Source organism: Eschrichtius robustus, chromosome 4 (genome assembly GCF_028021215.1).
Source record: "Eschrichtius robustus isolate mEscRob2 chromosome 4, mEscRob2.pri, whole genome shotgun sequence".
Classification (NCBI taxonomy): Eukaryota; Metazoa; Chordata; class Mammalia; order Artiodactyla; family Eschrichtiidae; genus Eschrichtius; species Eschrichtius robustus.
The window spans coordinates 38,097,029-38,117,136 of record NC_090827.1 but is presented as its reverse complement, the minus strand read 5'-3'; the positions used below and the strand labels follow the sequence as shown (position 1 = coordinate 38,117,136).

General features: G+C 37.8%; 1 protein-coding gene across 3 annotated transcripts in view; it reads right to left on the bottom strand.

Moving 5' to 3' along the window:
- Nucleotides 1–20,108, bottom strand: part of EDNRA (endothelin receptor type A) — a 68,269-nt gene that overhangs the window by 30,250 nt on the left and 17,911 nt on the right. For all 3 annotated transcript variants that reach the window (XM_068542589.1, XM_068542590.1, XM_068542588.1), the window contains exon 3: nt 3,390–3,517. In XM_068542589.1, the coding sequence (XP_068398690.1) occupies nt 3,390–3,517 (128 nt within the window). The remainder of the gene's footprint in view (nt 1–3,389; nt 3,518–20,108) is intronic.

Here is a 20,108-nt window from a genome sequence, read left to right as displayed (position 1 = left end):
GCCATGGACGGGTACCAGCCCATGGCCAGTTAGGAAGAGGGCTGCACAGCAGGAGGTGAGCGGCAGGTGAGCGAGAAAAGCTTCGTCTGTATTTACAGCCACTCCCCATTGCTCGTATTACTGCCTGAGCTCTGCCTACTGTCAGATCAGCGGCGGCATTAGATTCTCATAGGAGTGCAAACCCTACTGTGAACTGCGCATGCGAGGGATCTAGGTTGCGTGTTCCTTATGAGAATCTAATGCCTGATGATCTGAGGTGGAGCTGAGGCGGTGATGCTAGCGCTGGGGAGTGCCTGCAAATACAGATTATCATTAGCAGAGAGGTTTGACTGCATAGAAACCATAATAAATCAATTGCTTGCAGACTCATATCAAAACCCTATCAGTGAGTGGCAAGTGAAAACAAGCCCAGGGCTCCCACTGATTCTGCATTATGGTGAGCTGTATAATTATTTCATTATATATTATAATGTAATAATAATAGAAGTAAAGTGCACAATAAATGTAATGCACTTGAATCATCCCGAAACCATCCCCCACCCACCCCGGTCCATGGAAAAATTGTCTTCCATGAAACCGGTCCCTGGTGCCAAAAAGGTTGGGGACCGCTGTTGTAAGGAACATCTTTGTACCTGACTTCTTTGTTCAAATTTTGGATCATTTCTATAGAATTGATCGTAAAAATTGTAATTACGGGGTCAGAAGGCAAAAACATTTGTAGGACTTTAGTTTCTTGAAGGGCTGCTCAATTCCCTACTACCACCAGATTTTGAGAAACATGCCTTTTAATGAGAATTTCTTTGATAACGTGAACATGATTCATATGTTAGTCATTCTAATTTCTTCTTTGGTGATTTTTACACTCATGCCCTTTTTATATGGAAGTAGTAAGATTTTAATTACTATTTGTATGGCTTCTTTAAATACCAAGAATATTAACATGTTGTAGTTTTGCTGCAAATATTTCCCCTGGATTACTGCTTTATTTATTTGTTTTTTAATTTTATGAATGTTTGATATTCACGTTTTAAAATTTTATGTCCTGAAATGCGTTTATAGTTTTATTCAGATTTTCTACCATCCACTTTAGGTTCAAAAAGTCTTCCTTTTCTAGAGATCAGAAACATATTGGTTTATTTTCTTCTATTGCTCTATGGTTTGAGTTTTTGCATGCTTGTGCATAGTGGTTAAGAACACACACTACTTTTATTTGATTATGGCTCCAAAACTTAGTAGCCAAGTGGCCTTGATTAAGCCCTTTCGACCTCAGCTTCCTCATCTGTAAAATGGGGATAATTATAGCACCATCACAGGTGTTGTTATAAGGATTAAATAAAATAATTTCTGGAAAGTATTTTTAACAGGGCCTGGTACATACTAATACTCAATAAATGGTAATAATTATAAATATTATTACTGATATATAGTACAAAATAAGACTTTAACATGTTTTTTCCCCCAGATGGTACATAGCACTGTTTATTGATGAATCTTTCCTTTCCCCATTAAAGTGATTTCAGCCTATATTATGTTCTTGTACACTCTGACACCTGTTTCTGTTTTTCCCATTGATTTGTCAATGTGTTTATGTGTGTGTACCACATTGTTTTAAAACTGTAGCTTTATAACATTTAAGAATATCATATAGGAAGAATATGCGTATAGGAAACATAATTCTTTTTAAAATTGTCATGATTATTTTCTTATTTCTTTTCCCCATATGGGTTTTAGAGTTATATTATAATTTAAAATTTAATTGGATATTATAATGAAAATACCTAGCTACATCTCTAAATATACAACTTGATAAATACAGGTAGGAAAAATTTTTCATGTATTAGTAATATAATAGATATAATTTAATGACTTTAATTTTTAGATAATACAATACTTTAGATACAAGAGGAAATGATATTATTGGGGTGCTAGGAGTGGGAACAGCAGAATGAGAATTCATTAGTGAATAAAATCCAGATTATAAATGCTTGCTCAAGTTTTTAGGACATGGTCACAAGTAGCATAATCTATTATTTGTCAAGTGAAAGGGATACAGTGGCCATCTATTATATGTAAATATTTTTATGCAGCAGCCCTTAACATCTGATATGATGCAGAAGAAAACTATGTAGACCTCAGGTTTTCCTGGGAATCACTGTGAATCCTACTAATAGGTGATGAAATTATTTCTGATCTTTGTGTTTACCACTGCAGTGGTAGCATTTTTGTCAATAGCATTACTGCAGTTTAAACTACTAATGGAATTTTTTTGTTTTAATTTCAGCAATAAATTTATTTTTAATAACACTACTAAACATTTTGTTTAGTGTTTCACAATTATTATAACCATAAATTTATAACAAGGATTTATATATTCCTTATATATATATTATATATATATAATATATATATTATAATTCTCTACTACCAATGGAATGAGTATTTTTATGTTTTAACAATAACACTTTTGGTCCTGAAAATTAATTGTTAACGATAAATAATAGAATATCTGTAAACACTAAAATGTTCTTTAAGAAAGTGGGCCTTTTATTTCTATGATGATGGGACTTAGGTGCTCTGATAAAGTGATTGTCAGAGTGTGAAAGGAAAAATGAAAACCTCTTCTAAATTGTAGGTAAACCACCTAAATAGGACATTAAACAGCATTTGCAAAGTATTATTTTCAATATAAAAAAGCACCACAAAACGTGTTATAGAGTTCCTAACTTCATTTTTTATAATTCCTGCTATGAAAATTAGAAGGTATAGAAAATACCTTCTAGAAGTTCATGGAATTCAGAAGGACTTCTTTCTTGACGCCTTGACATCCATGTTTGAGAAGAATTCTGGAAAGACTCTGAGATACTTGATGGTTTTTTTCAGAGTTGGATCAAGGGGTGCTTCTGTTGTCCTCTTTTTAAAAATTAGGAAGCATTTCAGGTATTCAGAAAAGCATAGATTAGAACATAATTCTGAGTACTCACCACTCAGTTCAACTAATCAAGCATTAGAAATACAATTGAACAGTATCTTCTTTTTTCTAATGAGAAATCTACCATTGAAAATACAGAATTTGGATGTCCTAGAATTTCCTTTTCCAACATTCATTCCATCTAACATGTTCCTTTTTCCTTCGTTGCCATAAGGATGTCAAACGGATATAGTTGGTGAAATGCTCTCGGTACAAGTTGCCTGAACCAAAGATGGCTGGTAATCAGCAACTGTGGAAAGCAATTCTAAACAGTAGAGCAAGATTGCTAGTATTTTCATTCCTGGGAACTAATGAACAACTGTCTTGAACACCAATTCTCAAGGCTCCTCGAGTTCTCTTCTTTCTGAGAAAACTGCTTTTCTAAACCCAACAACAGTGTAAAGGGAAAGAACCACGTTACCTGTCAACGCTGAGAGCGCAGAGATTGAGGACGGTGATCCCCACTGAGGACTTCTGCAAAAAGGGGAACAACTTGCAGAGAAATACGCCAAAGTCATTGTGATCAAAAGGCCAGCGCCCAGCCAGCAGCTGAAAAAAGGAAAGAGCATGGTAAGAAATGGCAGAGCCAGCATAGGATACACGGACACATATTTCTAATTAGGCTTCCAGACTTCTAAATTTTATCGTTCACTATGCTTTTCAGTTAGTGTGGTAGCAGTAGATTATTATCATCATTTTTTTTTTCATATTTTAAAGCCTCAGCAATTTTTAAATCCTGAACAATGTGGAGAGTGATAAATATAATAACAAGAGATAAAACTTTGATCTTATAGGAAGTAGTCACGCTGCCTAATTTTCGAAGAGGAGCAAAATTTGGGGGTTTGGATGACAGCTTAACTGAGAAGCAGGGAGTCATCTCTGATCAAGTCTTACTAAATCATGAGTAAAATGAATCATTTTCAGCTAGTGGCATTGGGAGATTATATTATCTCCTGACAATCAGCCAAAGCTCTGAATAAGATGTTCTGGAGAATACTGGGAAAATGAAGTGGTTTAGAATGCACTGGCTTTGCCAGCTGGTTAACAGCTAAAGCCACCTGAAACTCACCTTTTCCTCCATGCTTAACTTGCTGCCCTGCTTCAGCAGGTGTGCCACCAGTGGCCTATCTTTATTTAGGCTCAGATTTTCCTTTATCATACAAGAAAATGTGGTTAATGTGACCTGTTTGTAGCATTTGCAGGGACATCTATTCTTCTACGTTGACAATTTGAAATTTTTGTTCCAGAGAGAGGGTGATGACCCTCTAGTGGCTGTGGTGAGTAGCAAGAACATAAATGCTCTGTGAATTGCTGATACCTAATTAGAGATATCTAATTAGGTATCGTACTAGAAGCATGGCCTTAAATAATAGCTCAGCTACCTAAAAGGAGGAAGTCTCTGCTGAATATCTATGATGCCTTTTCAAGAGTAAAAATGGTATTGATGTCCTTTCTTATGTTTGCTTAGTGACTCAGAATTTAAACTTACTCCACTCAATAGGAAATAATATTGTACTAACTTGACCAACTTCTTTTTTTTGCAGAGTACCTATCTCCATAGTAACTCTAAGTTGACCTTCCAATTTCGTTCTACCATTTCTAAAAGAGTAAGGTTTAATTTCATGGTTGGCGAGGTCATTAATATGAGTCCATGGAAAGAGGATAGGAAACTATTACCCGAGTTCTAATACAAAATTAGAACTTATGCATTTTGAGAGTTTAGTAACGTAGGGCTATCTATAATTCTACTTTTTATGGCTAAGATCCTGTTTGACTTAATTTCTGATGTTCTCTCTTTTGGGTTTTCAAACATATTTCCCTTCTTCTGAGTAGTTTTCTAAAAGACATTTTCCTTCAATCCAGCCCTACCGCTGGTCTCTTCTTCCTCTCAGTCTAACTGGTCTTGACTGGTGTCTTCTCAGAATTTCCATAAATCCCTTTGTCCAAGGACAACCAGTGGGCTCTTCACAGAAATACTGCCCTAAACTCTGACAGTTCTCATGAAGCTAGAAAATAATTATACCATTGCTGATTGCTAGTTATGAATGCCTGATACAAGTAAACACATAAAACATTATTTCTGAGATGAATCACCCCCTAAAAAGAAAACCTGAAAATTACTTTTTTACACAGTGAGAGTTTAGTATTTTGTCCCAGAACTGTAATTCTCCACTAAAGACTAGAGAGATGTAATTAAAATGTGTAAGGATTGTTATAGGATAAGTTTTGGAACAGTTGAATTGTTATGGTTGGTTCATTCCCGGAGACAGAGGATCCTGAAATCTACGTGGATGGATTTCCCAATTCACACATCCAACAATGAGAGAAAAGAAAAGGATGTTTCTGGCTTAACAAGGGAGACTCTGAAATCCCGTGCAGGTCTAAGTAACAAGTGCTAAGAAAAATGATCTGGGAGAACCCACAACAGAGCATGTATTGTTTCAGGCCCTTCCAATCTCAATTGAAATATTTTTTTTTCATGCATGCTTAAACTTTTAATTAGGATTAGGTGTAAAGGAAGCACTCAAGAGAAAGATATCATGGAATTGGTGAGCACCAAATAGATCACAGAATTGTCTTTCTTTGACACAAATAGGTGTTTGGTTATTTTTGTTGTTCTTTTTTTTTTTTTTTTTTTTCTTTGCCAGCATTGATTCTTCTTGGGAATTATTGACAAAGGAGAATGAAAGAAATCATTGGAAAAAAATTTAAGGTACAATCACAGTGTAGACATCCCTGACGTATATCTACTTCATTCGCAAGGGATGTATGGATAGTAACCGTTCTCATGCTGCCAGCAGGAAATTAGGGTCCTACCTGCAGGCAACTTCTCTTTCTGGTTAAAGCTGGCTTCCTCAAAGAGGCCTTGCTTAACTACCCAATCTCAAGTAGGACCTGCTTGTTAACCTCTTTCATGGAACCAATATTGGAGTAATCTTAGATTCAAAGACTCCTTTCAGCCCACTCTGTCTTAGCAAGAAAACAAATATAAAAGGAAGACATCAAAGAGACATAGAGTATAGCTCACCTATTTTTCTCTTATTTAGAAGAGGCATTTTGGAGCTTATGAAAGACTACGGGAAATGTATCCTTTCTGTTATTTACTAGCGTTTAAAATGGAAAATACAATATTTAAAATGGTAAAAGTTAAGCTGTATAAAAACTTGTATATTGAAAAGTTAAGTCTCCATTCTATTCAAGACCCCTTAATTCCCTGCCCAAAGGCAACCACTGTTAATTATAAATTGTGTTTTCTTCCGGAAAACTCCCTATGTACATAAATCCTGTTTGTTTGTTTTTTTTTTAAAAATCAGAACATTATGGAAATAATACCTTTCAGCAGTCTTTTATGATTTTGTTTCCTAGAGCAGACTTCTGGGAAGCAGTTCTATTGCCTAATTAAAATGTTTTGATTTTTTAAAAGCACGTTGAGGAAAACCACTTAGACTAGGATAGGAAAAGATAAAGAACTGCTTAGCATAAACAGACCATGGTAAAAGAACTAGTTGATTTCATTATTGTTAACAAGCTAATATCAATTCAATGAAAGAAAAACCAAACCAGTCTGACAGACGAACAAGTCGGATTGGTTCAAGGGTAAATCTGGCACCTTGGAGCAGTCATAGCTTATTTTTGCCCTAAGAGGGTCTGTGCTTTTATGTAACCCTCATATTTATAACTTCCAAGGGCATCACACAGTACCTTGTATGTAGTAGGTGTTGAACAAATTAATGATTTCAACTCACTAATTCAGGGAAATATTTTCACATTTTGAAATTTGATAGCACCAATTTTCCACAGAAAACACATTCACCTTATAATTTACTTTCTATTTAAAAGTCATTTAACAGTACCTGAAAGTAGTATTTCCACTCTTTATGTTGAAACAAACAATGCACCGTTCAACTAGTTGTTGGAGGAGGTGGGAGAATACGGTTCTGTTGAAAAGTCCACGGCAAAGTGGGGCTGCCAAACACTTTGCTCGGAGAGCTCTCCCTTTGTGCTGAGACTGTCCAGCTTGATAAGAGCCACAGAGCAGGCACCTGAAGATGACGCCCGTCCTATGGTCCAATCGGGTTCTCAAGTGGACCACAGAGGAACAGCCCAGGGCAACCTAGGCAGCAGAGGGTCATCTGCTGAGCATGGATTTTGCTTTAGGACTTTTCTGAGGGGACTTTTCTTCAGCTGAAACGTAATTAAAGTCCTGATCTCCACCTGAAAACTAAAGCACTACTAAATGGCACAAATTAATGTAGAAATTCTGTATTTGCGTGGCTGATTTGGATTGTGGAAAAATCAACATAAAATTGATAGGCTGCATTTTTTAACCTGTCGAAACAGATTTACCTAAGGACTTGTACCACATGCTCCACCAACAAGCACCCTGTTTTTAGAATGACTAGATCCAAAAGCAGGATGTCTGGCCACTACTATATTTGGTACAAAGCAATTTCTACTTAGTTGTGATCTTTTATTGGTAGTATGTACAACGTACCTGCTTATGTCAGCTTTCTGGAACATACCTGACAACCAGAAAGTAAGGAAAAATGTAAGGCGCCAAATGGTTGCTGTGAAATTTATGCCCTGAAGTTCACGTCCTTGACTTACGGGCGAATGGTCTGAGTCTTCCCCGCAGGTTGATTTGTTTTTACTTTACACCCATTTTTCTTGTTCTTTTTAAATGGTTCTGTTATTTGTGCATTGCACATCCAAAGCTACTCATCAATACAAACCCTCCTGAGTAATGGTTCTCAGCCTTGGCTGTACATTAGAATGATTGAGGGAGCTTTTAAAAATACCAATGCCCAGGCCATGCCCCTAGATGACTGCTCTTCACTGTGGGGTGCTTTGTCTCCCAGGGAACATTTGGCAACGTCTGGAGACATTTTTCGTTATTACAAATTGTTGAGAGGCTACTAACATCTGGTAGGTAGAGGCCAGGGATGCTGTTAAATATCTTGCAATGCACAGGCGAGGCCCTCTAATGAACAATTATCTAGCCCAAAATGTCAGTAGCGCTGAGGTTAAACCCTGTCCTAGGCCAATTAAATCAGGATCTCTGGAGTTGGGGCACAAGCCCGGAAGGTTTTAAAGCTTCCAGGTGATTCCAATGTACGGCCAAGGTTGAGAATCACTGCTGTAGCACACTTGTTTTCAAGCTTCAGCAGGTTCAGCATCATCTGAGGGCCTATTAAACCACACTGCTGCGCGCCCTCTGCCCCGAGCTCCTGATTCAGTAGGTCTGAGGTGGGGCCTGAGACTTTGCACTTGTTTTGGCTGCGTTGGGTCTTTACTGCTATGCGCGGCAGCTACTCTTCATTGCGGTGCGCGGGCTTCTCATCGCGGTGGCTTCTCTTGTTGTGGAGCACCGGCTCTAGGCGCGCGGGCTTCAGCAGTTGTGGCATGCAGGCTCAGCAGTTGTGGCTCGTGGGCTCTAGAGGGCAGGCTCAGTAGTTGTGGCGCACGGGCTTAGTGGCTCCACGGCATGTGGGATCTTCCCGGACCAGGGCTCGAACCCGTGTCCCCTGCATTGGCAGGCGGAGTCTTAACCACTGCACCACCAGGAAAGCCCATGCCTTTGCACATCTAAGGAGTTCCCAGGTGATGCTGAGGCTGCCACTCTGCTTTGAGAACCTCTGCTCTAGAGATGCCATGATCAGTGAGAAACTGATAGATAGCTGACAGCCAGATAGTGCAGGATGAGCAGAAAACAGAATATAATATGGACATAAATAAAAAATCATAATGGCTTGGGGCCACGTAGTTTGCACCCCTCTCATGCCGATAGTGCCTAAAGCCATCAGTATAGAAAGGTACAGCTCAGTAGCAGGTGACCTAACTGGTATGCACGACTCTCATGTCCCAGGCCTAATGTCCCAGGCCTCACCAGCTTGGCATTATGAAATAAGGCTGTTCTTTCCTTAAAATCAACTTAGACTGTCAATTCATAAGACTTAGGTTCAAATACAAGATTTATCTGTTAGCAACAGTGACCTTGGGTAAGCCACTTACCCATTGTTATGTCTCATTCCTGTATTTGTTAAATGGGGTGGTTCTCATACCTGCCACAATGGTATGATGACCATCTGGGAGGCTCAAATGGGACAAGGCTTATGAGAGAATCCACAAACTGAATGTACACCGCACAGACGTTAGTTATTTTGAACTGCTATAGTTTGTGATCATAAACTGAAATGTACCAATTATCCATGACCATGAAGAAAAGGACAATATAAATGAATTTACCCCCTCTTTTTATCCATTCCAGATGCTAATGCCATTACTTGGATATTATCTTTGTTATTGTCATGGCATCTTAATAATGGGATAAGTAAAACCAGCAGTGCATTTTTCTTTGTGCTAATTTTCATTCCAGCCCATCCGGTGAGGATGAGGGCTTCTCCTCCTTCCCTTCATCCCAACCCACCCATCTCAGGAAGGAACGAGGGATTTATGAATATAGTCTGTAATAGCTGGAAACCTCAAAGTAAATAAAATGTTCTCTTCCCCTCAACATGGATTATTGTTGGGTCACTTGAAGCTGGGCATGACGGACCAGGTACCAGTCTTCAGAAAGTGGGGTTCTGAGGTTTTCTTTCTTTCTGGGGCAGGGGCTGGGATGTAGAAGTTGGTACATAGTCGAATCAGCAGTAAAGATGTTCTACGTCTCCTGACAGTACAGACTGGGATGGTAATAAAGCCTGTGATGCCCAGGACAGGCCTTCCATGAGGACATGTTTTCTGGCTGTTGCAAATCTCAAATTGGTTACAATAAAATAAGTCACTTTGCGTGACTGAGAATGAATTTTGCCTTTCCCTTATGCTTTAATTGCTTCCGGATTGAGGCAGAGTTTTCACAGAAATCAAATCAAATACATAAAACAAAACCCACGGCTTCCACCCTACCCATACACTTTTTCCTTTGACAGGCTCCCCCTGCTTCCCGACCAGCCCAAGAATTTGGAAAGCATGGCATCCTTAGAGCAGAGCAGACACTCCACAGATGTTCTCGACTCTGGGTGCCCTCTGTGACCTGGGGGGATGGAGAAGCACTCCTTTTAATGAAAGCAAGTGGCTTGGTGTAGTAAAGAGCGTGGGCCCTGAAGCTCGACTTCCTGGGTTGGACTGAATCCCAGCTCTGCTATGTTTCAGACCATGTGACCTTGGCATGTTGGTTAACCTCGCTGCTCCTCAGTTTCCTCCTCTAGAAGATGGAAATGGTGATGGCAGCTACCTCACAGGGTTACTGTGGGTGACAGAAGAGACAATCCATAGAAAGCAGTTAGCAGAAGTAAGTATCTGGAAATGTGAGCTATTTGCACGGCGTGTGGTTATCAGTCTCTACTTTCTGTCTGTTTTTTCCAGTGAGATTGTGAAGGACGGTCATCCAGGTTACCAGGTCCAGGGGGGTGGCAGACCCCACAGGTACAAAGGGCCCCATTCACAAGGAAATGACTACCCAGAAGATGAACAGATGTGACCCTAAAGAAGCTGCAAGCAACATTCTGTGGGAACTCAGCCAAAGAAGGCTCTGGAACCCGGCTGCCTTGTACCCTACATGACTTACTCAAGTGAACTGTGCCTCAGTGAAAACTGGAGGTGAAAACTATGCCATATGGTTGACGTGAGTGTGAAATGAATTAATCCAGGCAAAGTCCTTAGAACAGGGCCTGACCCATCACAGGTTGTAAATGTTAGTTCCTGTAAGAGATGGGTTTTGAGGAACTGCTCCAGCTACTCTGCACTTAGATTAGAAAACTTGAGGTTGTTGCTACTACCCACTATCCATCTGTTTCACCATTGAATATTCAGTGTTTCGGTGTCGGCTGAGGTCTTAACTTTTTAGAATCTGAAATACATAGATGTTAATAACAACCAGGTGAAAGAGAGAAAAAACAAAAAAGAGGAAAAAATACTTTTAATTTTTTAAAAATTTATTTATTATTTATTTTTGGCTGCATTGGGTCTTTGTTGCTGCGCATGGGCTTTCTTTAGTTTGGCGAGCGGGGGCTACTCTTTGTTGCGGTGCACAAGCTTCTCATTGCAGTGGCTTCTCTTGTTGCGGAGCACGGGCTCTAGGCGACCGGGCTCATTAGTTGTGGCTCGCCGGCTCTAGAGCACAGGCTCAGTAGTTGTGGCTCACAGGCTTAGTTGCTCCGTGGCATGTGGGATCTTCCCGGACCAGGGCTCGAACCTGTGTCCCCTGCATTGGCAGGCAGATTCTTAACCTCTGCACCACCAGGGAAGTCCCGAAAAAATACTTTTTAAAACCAAGTTCCAAACCCAGGAAGGTTATTTCATTAGAGGAAAGATGGTTCACCCAAGATATGGGCTTATTATCCCCATGAATCTCAGTCACCTGAAGGCTGGGAATGAAAAGAAATGTCTCTGATAAAGCTGCTGTAAGGATGCCAATCTAGAATCAAGGGATTTATGACTTCTACTTTTTTGGTATGCCTAAAACCAAAGGATCATTGGATGGAGAAGAATTAAATGTTTTTAAAAAAGAAAAGTTAGAAGCACTCAGTATCAAAATTGTATAGGTTAGTGCCAAATATATGTGTCAGTATCTTAGGATTTAATTCATAATGGAGAGAAGATTTACGTTGGAAAGAATGAACCTGGCTTTTCCTGGGTGGAGAAAAGATAGTTAATTATAGAAAATAAGTGCTCTGACCTGGACACACAATAAGACCCAAAACCTGTTGAAAAAAATGTTACTGTTTATTTTAATCAGCACTCTCTATGGTAGTACATGCTAGTACTTATTTAAAAGAAACATGCAGGCGAAAACAAAGCAGAACAAAACAAAACAAAAAATAAACTGGTAGAGATTTCCACATGTAGATTTAGGTAGTAGCCCCAAAAAACTTATCAGGAAGGTGGTAATAAGTAGAAAAAAGCAAAAGTCAACAGCATATTTGAAAGCATGCTGCCTATTTAATGATGTAATGTGTGAAATCTTAAGAACTGAGGTTAGTTCTTCATTGTAAAGTACGTCATGTGGTCACAATTATCCTGTGTTGATGGAAACGATGACCCAACTAGGATACGGTATGCGGCATGAAGAAAATGATACCATATGTGTCTTTTGGGGAAAAAAGAACACTATTGATGCTGAAGCTGATGTGTTACAGTAAATAAGGTTGAGGTGATTTTGAATATTTAATAACAGAAATTCATTAGGAAATAAGACAACTTGCAATAGCTGACGTAAAAAGTGAATTAGGAAGACATGCTCAAGATGGCTGAGTTACCAGTCATGTAATGATGCTTCACATAAGAATGACATGCATGTAAACAATTCACCCACTAAAGTTTTAGAAGAAGGAAGGATGTAATATACTGCAGGGAAGTTAGAAATTCTGGCTTCCAGCTCTAGCCCTGTCAGAAATCTTTGGGCTTTGCCTTCCTCCTCTGCCATATAATCTCGTTCTGGCCCAACATTTCTTATCTCTAAATTCTCTGCCAGCTCTTAAATTGCATGATTTTTTTTTTTTTTCATATCAGAACTCCAGTCTGTAGCTGGTTTCTCTGAAACTATTATCAACTCCATTTATCCCTAAACTCGCTTAACCTCACTCCCTCCCTTCATTTTATATGAATAATTTTGTCTTCCCAATTTCTCTTTTATTCTTCCCAACTATGAGTATTTTAGTCCTTTTTGCCTTTCTTTTTTCTACCCAAAAGGATGAAGGATGTTAGTACCTGTGGAATCCCATAGATGAAGTCTTGAGACTATTTATTTACCTCGAATGTATGAACAGTATTTTATTCCTCTCCAGGGAGAAGCTAAAATATACAGAAAATTTGCCCAGTGAGCTATAAGCACCATACTGTAAATCCTGACTATAAGTAAAATGCAGGAAAAAACAGTAGGTAAGTGGCTATTTTAAGCTTCCAGTCAAGGGTCTGTTATAAATCATAGTGTAAAATTAAGAATTAAAAAATCTGAAAATTAGTTTGATCCTACTTTGTCTTATTTCCAGTCATTTGGAAATGAGATAACATTAAATTGTATAAGTCAAGAATAATAGATTTTAACCTAGTTTTACCTCTCAGTCTTGATATTCGACACATACTATATCTCCATTATAAGTATTTTGTTTATTTTTAGTGCTACCTAGAACAGAAAACATACAAATTTGGGGTCTAATGTAATTAGCCTACTAATTAGCTGGGCTTCCTTTCCTAGACACTTGAGTATTGAGAGAGACTTGTACCATTTCCTTGAGATTAGGGCCAATGTTCTATTTCCTTTTCATCTCTCTCAGGACACTTGGTACATTGTTTTACATGCAGCAATTGTCCAAGGAATATTGACTGCCATGAAAATCAGCGACTTAAGCAAATGTTATTAAGACAAGTTTGGTAAACGACATTTATCTTAGATCTGAAAAATTATAGCATTTTAGACTTTGGACAGGTGCTTAGAGACCATCTAGATCAGTGGTTCTCTAAGTGTTGCCTGAGGACCCCTGGAGATCCCTTTTCATGGTTCAGGAGAACCTTTCATAGGACCTGCAAGATCAAGATAACACTGAGATGACTGCCTTTTCTACTGGTTGACATTTGCACTATTGGTGCAAAAGCAACAGTGGTTAAAACTACCAGTGCTTTAGCATGAATCAAGCAGTGGCACAAAACTCTTCTAAGTCATTGCATTCTTCGCCATCACACACTAGCTGTGGAAAAAAGTTGATGCTGCAAGAGTAACGGTGAGGACTTCAGCAAGGTCATAGGCTACAAAAGCAATATACAAACATTGGTTGCATTTGTATATACTAGAAATGAAAAATACAAAAATGAAATTGAGACAATTCCATTCAAAATAGCATCAAAAAAAGAATAAAATACTTAGGAATAAATTTAACTAAAGAAGTATAAGACATGTTTGCTGAAAGCTACCAAATACTGGAGAAATCAAAGACCTAAATAAATGTTTTTGCATTGGAAGGATGAGTATTGTTAAGATGGCAATTTTCTCTAAATTCATCCAAAGAGTCAATACAATTCCTATGTAAATTCAAGGAAATTAGCAAGTTGATCTTAAAATTTATATAGAAATGTAAAGGACCCAGAATAGCCAAAATTTTTTTGAAAAAAAAAATCCAACAAAGTAGGACTTATAGTACCTGTTTAAAAACTTACTATAAACTACAGTAATCAAGGCAGAATGGTATTGGCATAACAATAGACACATAAGTCATTGGACTAGAAAAGAAAAGACAGAAATAAACCCTTATATTTATCATCAATTAAGTTTTAACAAAGGTGCCAAGGCAGTTCTTTGAGGAGACGATAGTCTTTTCAATAAATGGTGTTGGGACAATTGGATATGTGTATGCAAAAAAGTGAACTTAGATGCTTACCTCATATACTACACAAAAATTAATTGTGATCGTAGATCTAAATGTAAGGGCTAAAATTATAAAACTGTTAAAAAAATAAGAGAATTTTTTTGTGATTTTGGCTTAGGCAAAGATTTCATAAATATGACACAGAAACATGTCCATAAAAGAAAAAAATTTGATAAATTGGATTTCATCAAAATTTTAAAATTTTGCTCTTCAAAAGACACCATTTAGAAAATGAAAAGAAAAGCTACGGAGTGGGAAAAAATATTTGCAAATCATATATCTGATGAAGGATTTCCATCCAGAATACATAAAGAACTCCTACAATTAAAAAATATAAAGAGAAATAACATAATTAAAAAGAGTAAAAGATTTAAATAGACATTTCACCAAAGTAGAAATACAAATAGCTAAGTACATGAAAATGAAAAATGCTCAGTATCATTCATCATTAAGGGAAAAGTACATTAAAGCCACAATGAGCTACCGCTACACATCATTAGAATAGCTATAATAAAAAAGACTGACAATAATAAGTTGGTGAGGATGTGGAGAAATTGGAACCCTCATATAATGCTGGTGGGAATGTAAACTGGTACAACCATTTCTTTGACATTGATATGATCCAGTGATATTATTCAGATTTCTCCCGTGTTATTCATTGATTTGTTTGTATTTACGCAATTTTATCACATGTGTAGGTTTGTGTATCGACCTCCAGGCAAGACATGGAATAGGTCCATCACCACAAGGACCCCTTAACCACACTCCCTTCCCTTCTCCCTTGAACTCCCTAGCCCCTGGCAACCATTAATCTGTCCTCCATCTCAATAACTCTGTCAGTTCAAGGATGTTATATAAATGGAATTATAGTATGTAATCTTTTGAGATAGGCTTTTTTTTTTTTTCCCACTCACCATGATTCCCTTGAGATTCATCCAAGTTGTTGTGTGTATCAATAGCTTGTTCCTTTTTGTCACTGAGTAGTACTCTATGGAATGGATGTACCATAGTTTATTTAACCACTCACCCACTAAAGAACATCTGGGTTGCTTCCAGGTTCAGGCTATTACAAATATAGCTACTATGAACATGCCTGAACAGGTTTTTGCATGAACATAATTTTCATTTCTTTGGCATAAATGCCCAAGATTGCAATTGCTGGGTCTTACGGTAATTGCGTGTCTAGTTTTATAATAAACTTCCAAAGTCTTTTCTAGAGTGCTTCTACAATTTCTCAGTCTCACCAGTGATGTATGATGATCCAGTTTCTTCTCATCCTTGCCAGTATTAAGTGTTGTCACTATTTTTTAATTTTACCCATTCTGATAGGTGTGTAGTGATATCTCACCGAGGTTTCAGTTCTGCATTTCGCTAGTGGCTAATAATGATGAACATCTTTTCATGTGTTTATCGACCAGCTTTATATCCTCTTCAGCAAAATTTCTGTTCATGTTTTTTTGCCCATTTTCTGCCTGGATTGTTTGGTTTTTTTGCTGTTGAATTTTGAGAGTTTTTAATATGTTCTAGAAACTACTCCTTTGGTTAGACATGTTGATTGCAAATATTTTCTCCCAATCTGTAGCTTGTTTTTTCATCCTGTTGATTGCAAATACTTTCTCACAGTCTGTAGCATGTTTTTTCATCCTCTTAAGAGGGTCCTTTGCAGAGTAAAAGTTTTAAATTTTGATGAGGTCCTATTTATCAGTTTTCTATAGATTGCACTTTTGGTGTCAAGTGTAAGAACTCTTTACTTAGTCCTAGATCTCAAAGATTTTCTCCCTTTTTGTCCCTAAAGTTTTATACTTCTACCTTTTCATTTAAGTGCAAAGTTTAAGAGTTAAAAATATTTCAACTGTGGTAAAGTATACATAACATAAAATTTACCACCTTAACCATTAGTCATGGACCATGTATGTCTTTAGCAAAGAAGAAGTAGTCTAAACAGAATGTGGAGATCCACTGAGGGTCACAGAACCTAAAAAGTGATCAAATAATAGATATTAAGCCCTAAGGCACTTGCTTCTCTCCAGTTGTTCAATTATCCAAAGTTTCTGGCTAAGAAATAATACTTTATTAGACATGTTCAATTCTAGTACCAGCTTTTTCTTCTGGGCCATTTCCGCAAACCAAATATTTATCACTTCATGAGAGTTAATCAGAGTTATGGCAAACAAGTAAAAATTTCCAAACCACAGTAGAGGTAGAATCGGGTCTATCAGCTGAGAGACTGCCTTTATTATATCAGCCTGCAAGCAGGGCCAACTTGAATTAGTGTCTCTGTAAAATTATAAATAGCTCCAAGTTCTGGTTCACATAATTGGAACTACAAATGTTGACTCCTCACATTCTGAGGGTCTAGGTTCCCTCCCTCTCTCCCTTCCTCCTTCCTTCCCTTCCACCCCTTTCTTAAATATATATGAACTGTCTTGGGTGTGCCTGCTGAATCACAGAGTGGCTAAAAGTAGAGTCCCAAGGATGGATCTCCATCACCCAACTTTGTCTTCTTCCTCCCATCCCTGTAGCTCCCCCTTCCTTCACCAACAATTTTAAAAGGTCTGATGTATACAAGTAATACCTGTGCCACAAAATTACATACACACATACACATAGTGTTAAAAAAGAAGGAACATGGACTATCTCATATTTTTCCCCACCTCCCCCTTTGTCTATGACATGGCCTTTCTGTCCATTACCAAATATATATTCCTTGAATTTTATAGCCCAGAGATAAAAATTCATCTATCTTTAGTTATGACTGTATAATTTAATTGGTCTATCAAAGAAATATAAAGTGTAGTGATTTTCTGATCAAATAATTTCAAGTATGTAAATCTTTTATCTTTAAGATCTCTGGGGAGTACCTCTATTTTTTTTTTTTTTTTTCTTTTGTTTGGGATTTCCCTAAAATAAATGGAAATGTCATCTTTACCTTGTTCTTTTTCTTGTTTAACTGCAACATGAATGGCTGCTCAAAGATCTAGCCTCCTGGTTCAGTGCTGCTATTAATTGCTTGAAAGACAATGTTATGGGTGTCTCTAAGCACACGACAAAGGATTTAAAACTTCTTCAGTTTTGATCAGAAAATGCATGATTTTGTCCAACAGGTTTCAAGGATACCCAGTTGCTACGACCTTCAAGGAGGCCAAGTTTGGATGTTTGCTAACGTAAATGCAGAAGACAGAGGGAGGGTAATAGCCCTGGGCTGTTCATCTCATTTATGTCAGCAGTTACCTCAGGAACAGGCTTACTGTGTGTCACTGTGCCTAATGGGATTCCATGAGATGGCCCTTCTTTATTTTTTCATACAAAGATAATGACTTGAAAGATCAAGTGATTTATTCAAGATCAGTTGCAAACCATTTTAAAAAAGAAACATACTTTGATTTCTTGGGATTATGCCCATTTACTATCTTGGGCGTTGTGGGTATAAGCCACTTAAGAACAATGAAGGTTATGAAGCCTTATTCATAGTTTTGAAGCTCAGATCTTGAGCTCTGACCTCCTATAGGACAAAATAGAGGAGAATGAGAGGCGAGGATGAAAAGCAGGGCCAGGGGACTTCCCTGGTGGCACAGTGGTTAAGAATCCGCCTGCCAATGCAGCGGACACGGGTTCGAGCCCTGATCCGGGAAAATCCCACGTGCCGCGGAGCAACTACGCCCGTGCGCCACAACTACTGAGCCTGCGCTCTAGAGCCAGCGGGCCACAACTACTGAAGCCCACACGCCTAGAGCCCGTGCTCCGCAACAAGAGAAGCCACTGCGATGAGAAGCCCGCACACCTCAACGAAGAGCAGCCCCCGCTCGCTGCAACTAGACAAAGCCCAAGCACCGCAACGAAGACCCAAGGCAGCCGAAAATAAATAAATAAATAATAAATAAACTTAAAAAAAAAAAAAAGTAAAGCAGGGCCAGGGCAGCGGGTGAGATGCCAAAGGGGTGGATAAACTTTTTCTCTAAATGGCCAGATAGTAAATATTTTGGGCTTTGCAGACCATCTGGTATCTGTCGAAACCATTTATGTAAGCAATGGGTATGGCTGTGTTCCAATAGAACTTCATTTATAAAAATAGGCTTTGGGCCAGATTTGGCTCATGGCTGTAGTTTGCCCACCCCTGGGTCAGAGAATCAGACAGGATCAAGCCGAAGTGGTGAGTACTCAGTGCTTGCAAATTAGGCCCTGGAATATTACCTTAATGTGCACAACTTCCCCCTGGATTTACTTCCCCTCCTTTACGGTAACCCCGGAGCTGGAGGCATTTTAAGGTCACTCCATGAAACCAATAAAAATATTACTGTGAAGGTAACTATTTCCTCAGAACAAAAAGCAGGAAAAATTTCAACAAATCCTCTAAGTTTAAAGGCACAATCATAGGACTGCAAAGCCCAGTGTTCACACATTTCACAAAGTTCTGAATACCTTCTTGGCAGTATGTATTCAGGGCCTTGTAAGACCGCCATTGAATTCCATTTAAAATCTACTCAGTGGTTTTGATACATAAAATTTCTTTTTAGTGATGTTGCAGTGCAAATTTTGGTGTTGATGTTAGGAAGGATTTTCTTTTAGATCTGTCTTCATATGCTGCAATTTGGTAAATTTCTATAACAACCCTCCCTTACCATTTTGTCTTAGAATAATGTAGTAACCAGATTACAACTAAACCTCCAAGTTTTACCTAGCAACTGGCATCCCAAAATATGTCATTTAACAAAAATAACCTCAGAGAGATTGTCTGGAAAATTTCATCAATCCAACTTAAACTCTCAGAACATTTACTGTCTGAAATCAGTGCTTTTTAATCGGTGTTTCATGGGGTGTTTTAAAGTTTTAAAATAAATGGCCATTTACTGCGGCAGTAATGGAAAATGCTGAAACCTAATTTTATTTCTGTGTCTCTTGAGATTAATTTGATTAATTTTGGTTTAGCTGTATATATTACTTTAGGAGAAGGAGAGATGACAGTTTTTCTGTTTTTAAAGAAAATGTTAATAGGTGTTTTACATTGAAAATGTTATTTTTTTCAGTAAAATTGTGTTCAATGGTCTCAAAAATTTCAACAGAACACTGGACTATAAAATTCCCCTGGCATTCAGGCTAACTTGATGGAATATATGTATCCTCACACAGAATGCAAGCCACTCAGAGGCACCGCTGTCCTAGATTTCTTTGTGTTTTCTATAGACACTTAGTAAATGTGTGAGTTGATTTGGGGATTATCCAATATGAAGGCAGATAATAGATCTGCTTGAAAGGCCAAGAAGAATTATAATGAACAAAGTTCAGACATATGCCACACAAGCCTTTAGAGCTTTTAGAAAAGAATTCCGTCTAGGAAATTCTGCCTAGTTCCCAGTACTGTACCATGCCCTGGTGGTTCTCCAAAATTACTGATCAAAATATGAAAGGATTATGATCAAGATTTATGTTAAAAGCATATATTTAGTATATAAATATATATGTTGATATTTAAGTATTCATGATCAAGATTTATATTAAAAGCATTTATTTAGTATATAGGTATATATGTTGATATTTAAGTGTTATATATATTTATATATACATGTTAAGTTTTATATATCTGTATATATTTATTTTTTTCAGCAATATATATGCACACAAAAAGATGCATGTGAGAATGTCCATAGGTGCACTATTCATATGAGCTCAAAATTGGAAACTATTTAAATGCCTACCTAAGTAGAATGAATAAACACATTGTGACATATTCAGACAGTGAAGTGCTATACAATGATGAGAATGAATAAGCTACAACTAAACTC